Source organism: Chiloscyllium plagiosum, unplaced genomic scaffold (genome assembly GCF_037043375.1).
Source record: "Chiloscyllium plagiosum isolate Xiang-an unplaced genomic scaffold, Cpla_swu_hap1 HiC_scaffold_17, whole genome shotgun sequence".
Classification (NCBI taxonomy): Eukaryota; Metazoa; Chordata; class Chondrichthyes; order Orectolobiformes; family Hemiscylliidae; genus Chiloscyllium; species Chiloscyllium plagiosum.
Window position 1 is genome coordinate 2,180,882 of NW_028270155.1, and position 11,679 is coordinate 2,192,560.

At 49.4% G+C, this 11,679-nt stretch overlaps 1 protein-coding gene across 1 annotated transcript; it reads right to left on the minus strand.

Annotated features, from left to right (window-relative positions):
- Positions 1-5,854: 5,854 nt before the first annotated feature.
- On the minus strand, positions 5,855-10,533 carry LOC148147270 (interleukin-17C-like). Its single transcript, XM_087995558.1, has 3 exons — positions 10,472-10,533; positions 8,811-9,091; positions 5,855-6,265 (listed from the first exon to the last, which is right to left on the minus strand). The coding sequence occupies exons 1-3, from the start codon at positions 10,487-10,489 to the stop codon at positions 6,022-6,024; spliced, it is 543 nt and encodes a 180-aa protein (XP_087851684.1). The 5' UTR covers positions 10,490-10,533; the 3' UTR covers positions 5,855-6,021.
- Between the last annotated feature and the right edge of the window lie 1,146 nt (positions 10,534-11,679).

An 11,679-nucleotide genomic window follows, 5' to 3' on the forward strand; every position in this document is an offset into this window, starting at 1 on the left:
TGATGCTTCCCAGAATTTCCAGCACATGCACTTCCTTAATATCAATCTGTTCAAGCCTATAACCTGGTCCATGGTGTTCTCACTATCAACAAGGTCCCTCTCTCTAGTGAATACTAAAGCAAAAAACTCACTGAGGCCTCCCCCACTGTTTCAGACTCCAGCACAAGTTCCCTCCACTATCACTAATCGGCCCTAACCTCTCTCTGGTCATTCTCTTATTCCTCATGTTAAGTGTAGAAAGCCTTTGGGATTTCCCTAATCCTTCTCACCAAGGCTTTCTCGTGCTCCCTCCTAGCTCTCCTGAGTCCATTTTTGGGCTCTTTCTTAGCTACCCTGTAACCGTCTAAAGCTGTGCCAGATCCTTGCTTCCTCAATCTTAAGTAAGCTTCCTTCTTCCTCTTGACAAGAAGCTCCTCTTCTCTTGTCATCCAAGGCTCCTTCACCTTAAGTAAGAGCGTCGGAGGCTGAGGGGTGACCTTATAGAGGTTTACAAAATCATGAGGGGCATTGATAGGATAAATAGGCAAAGTCTTTTCCCTGGGGTCAGGGAGTCCAGAACTAGAGGGGCATAGGTTGAGGGTGAGAGGGGAAAGATATAAAAAGAGACCTAAGGGGCAACTTTTTCACGCAGAGGGTGGTACGTGTATGTAACGAGCTGCCAGAGGAGGTGGTGGAGGCTGGTACAAATGCAACATTTAAGAGGCATTTGGATGGGTATATGAATAGGGAGGGTTTGGAGGGATATGGGCCGGGTGCTGGCATGTGGGACTAGATTGGGTTGGGATATCTGGTTGGTGTGGACAGGTTGGATCGAAGGGTCTGTTTCCGTGCTGTACATCTCTATGACTCTATGACGCTAAGTGCAGTGGAAGGCTGTCTGGGGTAAAGAACATTGTTCAAAATAAGTGGATATCTGGGATGGTTGGGAGTGGAATGTTGCTTTGTCTGAGCAGATGCAATGGAAGCAGAGGAATTGGGAAAATGGGATGAAGTTTTTGTGGGATACTGGGTGAGTGGAGGTATAGTCCAGGTAGTTATGGGAATCTGTGAGTTTATAGTAAACATTTGTCTGTAGACTGTCACTAAAGGTGGAAACGGAGAGGTCAAGAAAGGGAATAGAGGTATCTGAGATGGACCAAGTGAATTTGAGGGCAGGGTGGAAGTTTTTGGGTGAAATTGATGAACTGCTCCAGTTCAGCCCGGGGGCAGGATGCAGCACCGATACAGTCATCGATATAATGGCAGAAGAGTTGGGGCACAGTGACTGTGTAGAGTCAGAGATGTACAGCACAGAAACAGTCCACTTACAGAGTCCAAGAAAGCTTGTTGCAGATGACCACTCCCAGGAGCTTGACACTGTCCACTTGTTCCACCTCTTTACTGTTAATGTGTAGGGGGGGGCATGAATAACATCAATAATGAGTTCCTTGGTTTTGCTGGCATTGAGAGCTAGATTGTTCTCAGTGTACCATTTTTCCAGGTCTTCCACCTCCCATTGTCGTCTGTTTCGTCACCATCTGAGATTCGACCAACTATGGTGGTGCCACCAGCGAACTTGTAAATGGTATTAGGCTAGTATTTGGCGATGCAGTCATGGGTACACACTGAGTACAGTAGGGGACTGAGTACACACCCCTGGGGAGCTCCAGTGTTGAGTGTTAGTGAGGATGAAATATTGTCCCCAACCTTCACTGACTGTGGCCTGTGGGTCAGGAAACTGAGGATCCAGTTGCAGAGAGTGGGGCTTAGTCCGAGATCACTAAGTTTAGTAATCAGTCTCGAGGGGATAATAGTGTTGAAGGCTGAACTGTAGTCAATGAGTAGGATCCTTACGTAGCTGTTCTTGGTGTCAAGATGTTTTCGGGAGGAGTGAAGGGCAAGTGATATGACATCTGATGTGGATCTGTTGGTCCGATAGGCAAATTGGAGTGGGTCAAGAGTAATGGGGAGGCTGGAGTTGATTAATGCCGCAACCAGCCTTTCAAAGCACTTCATGCCCACCGAGGTTAGGGCCACTGGGTGGTAGACATTGAGACATGCTGCATGAGCCTGCTTAGGCACAGGGATGATGTTGTCCCTCTTGAAACAGGCAGGGACAGGGGCCTGCTGCAGGGAGAGGTTGAAGATGTCCGAGAAGACCTCTGCCAGTTGATCTGCGTGTGCTCTGAGTGCACGGCCTGGTACTCCACCTGGTCCCATCACTGGGCCCCATCCCATTGTTATTTCTTCAAAAGACCCTAGTTAGTGAGACATGATTTTCCACACACAAAGCCATATTGACTATCCCTAATCAGTCCTTGCCTTTCCAAATGCATGTAAATCCTGTCCCTCAGGATTCCCTTCGACAACTTGCTCACCACCAATGTCAGCCTCAGCGATCCATCATTCCCTGGCTTTTCCTTACCACCTTTCTTAAATAGTGGCACCACATTAGCCAACATCTAGTCTATTGGCACCTCATCTGTGACTATGGAGTACTGAAGAGGGACTGTTTAACATAGCTGACAAAAAGGCAGGCATAGTTAGGGCCCAACTGAGGTCCCATGGCCAGCATTGGATTTGGAGGAAATGGGGAAGAGTTGAAGGAAAGGATATTGAGGGAGCGGACTAGTTTGATGAGGTGGAGGAGGGTCTTGGTGGAGGGAGACTGGATGTGTCTGTTGGAGAGGAAGAAGTGGAGGGCGTGGAGGCCATCTTTAGGGTACGAACATGTATAAGGAGTACACATACATTGTGAGGATAAAGCGCTGGAGGCAGGGGAACTGGAAGTTACTGAAGAGATGGAGGGTGTGATTGATGTGGTGGATTAGGTGGGAAGTGCCTGAACTAAGGGGGAGAGGATGGAGTCGAGATAGGAAGAAATTAGTTCAGTGGAGCAGGAGCATGTGGAGACGATGAGTCAACCATGAATCTTGGGAAGCAGGTAGATCCAGGGGTGGGGCTGGGGGACTATGAGATTGGAGGCAGTGGAGGGGAAGATCACTGGAGACAATGAGGTCATGGACAATGTGAGTGATTTTAACCTGAGGGGCCATGGTGGGGTCATGGTCAAGGAGGAGGTAGGACGTGGTGTCAGAGAGCTGGCATTCGGTGTCTATGACATAGAAGGTACATAACAAAGATTTATCAAATTGATGTTTAGATCAGAGTGGTGCTGGAAAAGCACAGCAGATCAGACAGCATCTGAGGAGCAGGAAAATCGATGTTTCAGGCAAAAGCCCTTCATCAGGAATGGAGGCAGGGAGCCTCCAGGGTGGAGAGATAAATTAGGGGAGGGGCGTGCTGGGGAGAAGGTAGCAAAGAGTACAATAGGTGAATGGGGGTGGGGATGGAGGTGATAGGTCAGAGGGGAGGGTGGAGCAGATAGGTGGGAAGGGAGATTGGCAGGTAGGACAGGTCATGAGGACAGTGCTGAGCTGGAAGGTTGGAACTGAGGTAAGGTGGGGGGGAAGGGGGAAATGAGGAAACTGGTGAAGTCCACATTGATGCCCTGGGGTTGAAACGTTCCGAGGCAGATACAAAGGTTTATCAAATTGATTCCTGGGATGGCAGATCTGATGTATGTTATGAAGTTGAAGGTGTGGACTATACCTTTAAGAGAGAGTGAATGTTGTTCTACACTGAGAGCTTACAAGCACCTGTATCATATGACTAGATAGCAGTCTCAGAGTGTAATGGAAAATTGAAAATATTTAACATTTGGCTGTAAATTGGATGCCTGAGTTGGTTGCTGTTTTGACAACAATTCAAATTTAACCAATCAGTTTAAATTAAGCCGTAGGATACTAAAACCCAATCGATTTGAATCTATTGTTTTGCCAACATTGAACCAATGAAACAATCTGATATTGGGAGTATAAAAAAGGTAGGCATTTTCAAAATCGGACAGAGCAACTGCCATCAAGACAGACCCAAGAAATTAGGAAACACCCTCTATCAAAGGTACCTTTCCATATGAAATATATTCACAATAAAAGAAAAGATAGAAGAAGATAGACACCGAAGATGACAGCTGCTGTGTAGTTTTGAAATTAAGTTGATGTAATTTTAATAAGTGTTTTACTGGAACAGCATATTGTTATAAACTTTGAGGCATGTAATAAACAGTTAAGAGAAAGGGGGTTTAGAGTTGTGAATAGTTGTTGTTTAATGTTCACTTTTAGAGTTAAAGAATAAATTCATATAATTTTCTTTAAATAGTGGAATTTGGGAGTTCTGTCACTCATATTATAACAGATTATGAAGTGAGGTGAGTTTTTTCTGGATGTTTGGTTTAATTAACAGAAGGGTTCACCACCATGTTGTAACATGTATGAGGAGAGATTCAATCAGTTAGACTTGTATTCACTAGAATTTAGAAGAATGAGCTGGCATCTCATAAAAACCTATAAAATTCAAACTGGACTAGACAGGTCAGATGGATATTCCCAATTGTTGGGGAGTCCAGATCCAGGAGTCATAGTCTAAGGATATGGGGTAAACTATTTAGGACTGACACGAGGAGAAATTTCTTCTCCCAGAGAGTGGGGAGTCTGTGGAATTCTCTGTCACAGAAAGCAGTCAAAACCAAAATATTGTATGACTTTAGGAAAGAGTTGGATATAGCATTTGGAGCTAAATGATCAAAGACTATGGAGGAAGTGCAGTAACAGGCGATTGAGTTGGATGATTAGCCATGAGCATGATGAATGGCAGGGTATGCTTGAAGGGCTAAATGGGCTCCTCCTACTTCTGTTTTCTTTGTTTCTATCTCAGATTCCGAGCAGGAGCTTCCCTGAGACACTTAACAAGGTGAAGCTGAAGTCACATCTGTAATTAGCTTTGACAATGCACTCAGCATATCATCAAAAGTTGCAAAACCACTGCTTTCTACAAATACAGCAATTAACCATAAGATTCACCCTGTTCCACATCAATAAACTTCCCACAATCACAGCTCAGTACTTTATTATAAAGTGTCAATGTTGCATTGACAAACCAAATTGGAAAATCCAATGAATTACACTCACAGAATGATCTCAGACTGTGATTTCACTTCATAAATTTACAGCTTGTCTTTAAATTATTATAAATAAACAAGTTCATTTTTAAATTAAATCTCCAAGTTAAATACCTTGCTTATTAACATTAGAATATATGAAAACAATAACATCTTTGTTATAAATAATTAAGTGGAGAAGTCACACGATGACAAACTGGATTCAAATACAAACGTATTCAACTCAATCCAACCTCACACAGAGACAGAGCGACAGATTCCCAGAAACACTGAGGTAGTTACATCAGAGACACTGTGACACAAACCCCCTTCCCCACCCTCATGGACACAATTCGACCCCTTACCAAACACAGATCTTCACCCACTTAGTCCATAAAATCCCGTCATTTCCATTTAAACCGTCTCAGTCCAGTCTAATCCACCCCCACCCAGAGTATAATGTAATTCCCCCTCACTCCTAACCCCTCTCAGTATAGAGTAACCCCCCCTCAGTCCTGTACAACACCCCCCCCCCGCCTCAGTATACAATAATCCACCCTCAGTCCTGTCTAAACCCTCTCCCAGTATAGAGGAAACCCCCTCACTCATGTATAAACCAACTCAGTATAGTGTAAACCCCTCAGTCCTGTCTAAGCCTTCGTTCAGTATAGAGTAAACTCCCTCAGTCCAGTCTAACCCCCCTCTCAGTACAGTGTAATGCCCTCTCATCCAGTCTAACCCCGGTTCAGTTAGTGTAAAGTCCCTCAGTCCAGCCTAACAGCCTCAATCCAGTCTAACCACTCCCCCTCCACAGTCCAGTATAACCCCCTCTATACAGTCTAACCCCACCCCTCAGACACAGTCGAACAAGCCCCATCCTCCTACCCGCAGTCACTGTGATATCTGGGGCCTGAAGCAGTCTGTCTCTGGGTGGCTGGTTTTGCTGATGAGAATATTGAGCAGAGAGCATTTCACAGAAAAGACAACGCTGGGTCAGTGAGAACGTCCCTCTCAGAGGGCACTATCATCAGCTCCATAGGAGCTTACCAGCTGGTTTTGGGCAGGATACATGTACAGCCCACGGGCACTTTGATGTATTTCAGATGGAAACTATACACGCCAGGCTGCCCAGGGCAGGCCTGACGCTGCAGAACCAACATCGTCTGTTCCACAGGCACTGAATTTAAGGACAGCATCTCTTCCCCATTCTCCGCATCAATACAACCATCACAGAGGCAATCAGCAAAGGCCAATTTTGGAGGATATCGATTCTCATCGTAATCAACCCTGCAGTCGGAGCAAAAACACAGAGTGGGATTAGAGACAGAGTAAAGGGGGAACAAGAAACAAAACATCACCCACTCCCACACCCCCTCACCCACACTCACCCCCCTCACTCACACTCACACCCCCTCACCCACACTCACCCCCCTCACCCACACTCACACCCCTCACCCACACCCACACCCCCTCACCCACACTCACCCCCTCACCCACACTCACCCCCCTCACCCACACTCACCCCCCTCACCCACTCCCACACCCCCTCACCCACACTCACCCCCCTCACCAACACTCACACCCCCTCACCCACACTCACCCCCCTCACCAACACTCATACCCCCTCACCCACACTCACACCCCTCACCCACTCCCACACCCCCTCACCCACACTCACACCCCCTCACCCACACTCACACCCCCTCACCCACACTCACACCCCTCACCCACTCCCACACCCCCTCACCCACACTCACCCCCCTCACCAACACTCACCCCCCTCACCAACACTCACACCCCCTCACCCACACCCACACCCCCTCACCCACTCCCACAGCCCCTCACCCACTCCCACACCCCCTCACCCACTCCCCCTCACCCCTCCCACACGCCCTCACCCACTCCCACACCCCCTCACCCACACCCCCTCACCCACACTCACCCCCTCACCCACTCCCACACACCCTCACCCACTCCCACACACCCTCACCCACACTCACACCACCTCACCCACACTCACACCCCTTCACCCACACTCACACCCCTCACCTACTCCCACACCCCCTCATCCACACTCACCCCCCTCACAAACTCCCACACCCCCTCACCCACACTCACACCCCCTCACCCACACTCACACCCCACACCCACTCCCACACCTCCTCACCCACACTCACCCCCCTCACCCACACTCACACCCCCTCACCCACTCCCACACCCCCTCACCCACACTCACCCCCCTCACCCACACTCACACCCCCTCACCCACTCCCACACCTCCTCACCCACTCCCACACCCCCTCACCCACTCCCCCTCACCCCCTCACCCACACTCACACCCCCTCACCCACACCCACACCCCCTCACCCACTCCCCCTCACCCCCTCCCACATCCCCTCACCCACACCCCCTCACCCACACTCACCCCCTCACGCACACTCACCCCTTCACCCACTCCCACACCCCCTCACCCACTCCCACACACCCTCACCCACACTCACACCCCGTCACCCACACCCACACCCCCTCAACCACTCCCACACCTCCTCACCCACTCCCACACCCCCTCACCCACTCCCCCTCACCCCTCCCACACCCCCTCACCCACTCCCACACCCCCTCACCCACACCCCCTCACCCACACTCACCCCCTCACCCACTCCCACACACCCTCAACCACTCCCACACACCCTCACCCACACTCAACCCCCCCACACTCAACCCCCCCCACCCACACTCACTGCCCCCTCACCCACACTCACCCCCCTCACCTACACTCTGCCCATCACCCACACTCACTGCCCCATCACCCACACTCACTGCCCCATCACCCACACTCACTGCCCCATCACCCACACTCACTGCCCCCTCACCCACACTCACTGCCCCCTCACCTACACTCACTGCCCCATCACCCACACTCACTGCCCCATCACCCACACTCACTGCCCCATCACCCACACTCACTGCCCCCTCACCCACACTCACTGCCCCCTCACCTACACTCACTGCCCCATCACCCACACTCACTGCCCCATCACCCACACTCACTGCCCCCTCACCCACACTCACCGCCCCCTCACCTCCCTCACCCACACTCACCTACTTTACAAATTATCTGTTGTACCTACATGCGGGTGATTTTGTTTCATGGAAGTGAACACCCAATTCCTCAGTATTGTGTACTTGTGATCCCTCCCTCTTTCTCCATTTAAATAATCATCTGCTTTCCCATTCTATACATTTGCCCCATTTCACTCCGTTTGCCAAACTGTCAAATTCATTTGACCAAAATATCCATGACAGACTTTCTGTGTTGACCTCACAACTTGCTTTCTGACCCATTTGATATTGTCAATGATACAAGATTGCTATGATAGTTTCATACAGACAAGCAATCATTGATGCTGCTGCACTGATCCATGTGGTACTGATTAGTTACAGTTTGCCAAGCTGAGATAAACCATTTATCCTGGCTCTCTGTTTCCTGGAGTTAGTCAATCCTCTACCTGAGCTCATATCACTGCCAAATGTCAGGAGCTCTTAACCTGTGCAGTAACCTCTGGTGTGGCACCTTATTAAATGCAGCTTAAATATCTCAATACATTACATCTATCAGTTCCCCCTTTTTCAGTCTGTTAGTTATATCCTCAAAATAATTCTGATAAATCATATCACTGCCCAGTGCTGCCCATCTCTGCCCACTGACCCTCACTGTCCAATCATTGCCTATGGATCCTCATTGGGCAATGATCTACAATAATAGAAACTGATTGGATAATCCCAGCCCCTCCTTGCCCATACAGCCTCTGCAATGAGAGTCTGCCATTACCTGTATGCCCAGGGTGAGATGGAGCGGTGACTGACGTCTCTGCTGTGTGTGGAATATTGCCGGAGATCGGGGCAGCCTTTCTTCTCACGGTGTTTCTGCTGCTCCAACTCTTTAACCAGGGTCACTGAGGGCAGCTGGTTCATTCTGGCCCTGCCCAGCAGCCTCTGCAGCCCCTTGGCCTGGCTCTCCATTTCCTCAGGGTTCCAGCAGTGAGGAGCTTCATCTCTCTTTATCCTCTGTGTATGGCCAAGCCCTGATACCAGGAGAACAATGAACAGAAGCTGCAACACAAACACAAAGAGATCAGGAGAATCCACAAAACCACACCAAACCCTATCTGACAGTCCCTTTTGCTACTTGTCTGGATGGGAGCAGCTCCAACAACACTCAAGAAGCTTAACACCATCCAGGATAAAGCAGCCGCCTGATCAGCACCACATCCACAAACATCCACTCCCTCCACCCACCGACGCTCAGTAACAGCAATGTGTACCTTCCACAAGATACACTGCAGAAACTCACCAAAGATCCTCAGACAGCACCTTCCAAACCCATGACCACTTCCATCTCGAAGGACAAGGGCAGCAGATACATGGGAACACCACCCCCTGCAAGTTCCCCTCCAAGCCCCTCACCATCCTGACTTGGAAATATATCCCATTCCTTCAGTGTCTCTGGGTAAAAACCCTGGAATTCCCTCCCACAGGGGCATTGTGGGTCTACCTACAGCACATAGACTGCAGCGGTTCAAGAAGGCAGCTCACCCCCTCCTTCTCAAGGGGCAACTAGGGACAGGCAATAAATACCGGCTCAGACAGTGACACCCATGTCCCAGGGCTGAATAAAAACACAACTTGCCTCCGGATTTGATGGATTCTCACAGATGCTGGACAGGCTGGTGCTGAGTTCTGATCCTCACACCCCTCACCCCCTTCTCTCTCTCTCCCTCTCCCCCTCCTCTCGCTCTCCCTCTCCCCCTCCTCTCTCTCCTCTCTCTCCCTCTCCCCCTCCTCTTTCTCTTTCTCCCTCTCCCTCTCCTCTCTCTCTCTCTCCCTCTCCCCCTCCTCTCTCTCTCTCCCTCTCCCCCTCTCTCTTCTCTCCCTCTCCCTCTCCCCCTCCTCTTTCTCCCTCTCCCTCTTCCTCTCCTCTCTCTCTCCCTCTCCCCCTCCTCCTCTCTCTCTCTCCCCCTCTCCCCCTCCTCTCTCTCCCTCTCCCTCTCCTCTCTCACTCCCTCTCCCCCTCCTCTCTCTTCTCTCTCCCTCTCCCCCTCCTCTCCCTCTCCCTCTCCCCCTCCTCTCTCTCTCCCCCTCTCTCTCCCTCTCCCTCTCCTCTCCCTCTCCCTCTCCCTCTCCTCTCTCTCCCTCTCCCCCTCTTCTCTCTCCCTCTCCCTCTCCCTCTTCCTCTCCTCTCTCTCCCCCTCTCCCCCTTCTCTCCCTCTCCCTCTCCCCCTCCTCCTCTCTCTCTCTCTCCTCTCTCTCCCTCTCCCTCTCCCTCTCCTCTCCCTCTCCCTCTCCTCTCTCTCTCTCCCTCTCCCCCTCTTCTCTCTCCCTCTCCCTCTCCCTCTGTCTCTGGGTGGTCAGATTTCCTGGACTCTGGGGAAGGAGCTGAGCGGGATGTCGGGATGAGATTGTCTGAGCTCCCCCCGGGAGCCTGGAGCTTACCTGTGGGTCTGGCTGCATTTCCGTGCTGCTGTCTCTCTCTCTCTCTCTGTCTGTGTCAGGCTCCTGCGCTCCTAGTTTCTGATGGTTGCCAGTTTCCTCCCATTTCTTTTATAGAGCAGAATCCTGTGGAAATCCCGAGCAGGGAAATGCTCGCAGCTTCCGTGTTATTGTCAGCAGCAAACAATGTGTTAGTGAGACACACAGAGAGCCCTCACTCAACCCTGCCCCCGGGGCGCAGCCGGGAGACTGGCTTTAACCCCAGCGACCCGAGACCGGAGCTATACTGACCCGTCTGAGAGCAGGGGGAGGGGGGTTACTGCAAACGGTAGTTATATCGCACAATATTGTAAATTATGCACTCTTACAATTCCTTCCTTCAAATCAATTGAAATGGTCTTGTAGTTAACTTAAATATTAACGGAAAATTAATTTCACAATTTCTATGATTTGGAGATGCCGGTGTTGGACTGGGGTGTAGAAAGTTAAAAACCACACTCGCGTGTTTCCAAATAAACCTGTTGGACCATGACCTGGTGTTGTGTGATTTTTCACAATTTCTAAATTGTCTCGACCTCCAAATATCCAACTTTGACACTGAACTTATGCGTTGTCTACAAATTCCAGTCTGTAACTCCCTCCCGGGATATCTGTTATTCTGTATATAAACCACCCCGAACCCCTTGATTAGATTCCAGTCTGTAACTCCCTCCCGGGGTATCTGTTATTCTGTATATAAACCACCCCGAACCCCTTGATTAGATTCTAGTCTGTAAGTCCATTATGGGGATATTCTAAATAATCTTATGGACATCAGGAATATCAGTAGTTTGGCTGTGTAGGGGGTCTGTTGTTAAAAATAGTCCTATTTAATTATTTCACATAGACCAAAGCAAATCCTTTAAATTCATTACAGGAAACTAATGGCTGTGTTTTGCATCCAAGTTGGATATTATCCATCAATTTGTCCCTAAACTTAGATAACGATTGAAAGGATAGTTCAATACTACAAATATATTTTGGTTATTTCTTTTGGTTGTATTTCTCAAGTCTCCTTAACTTTTAGCTCTGTGGCCAGACACGCTATAGTCCACTAGATTTTAATTTCTGTTTACAATTATCCACTGAGCTGATAGCAAGTTGATACTTGAAAAATAACGTAATCATGGACTTGAAGTATTTGTGTAGTTTCCTGATATATACCCATGTGG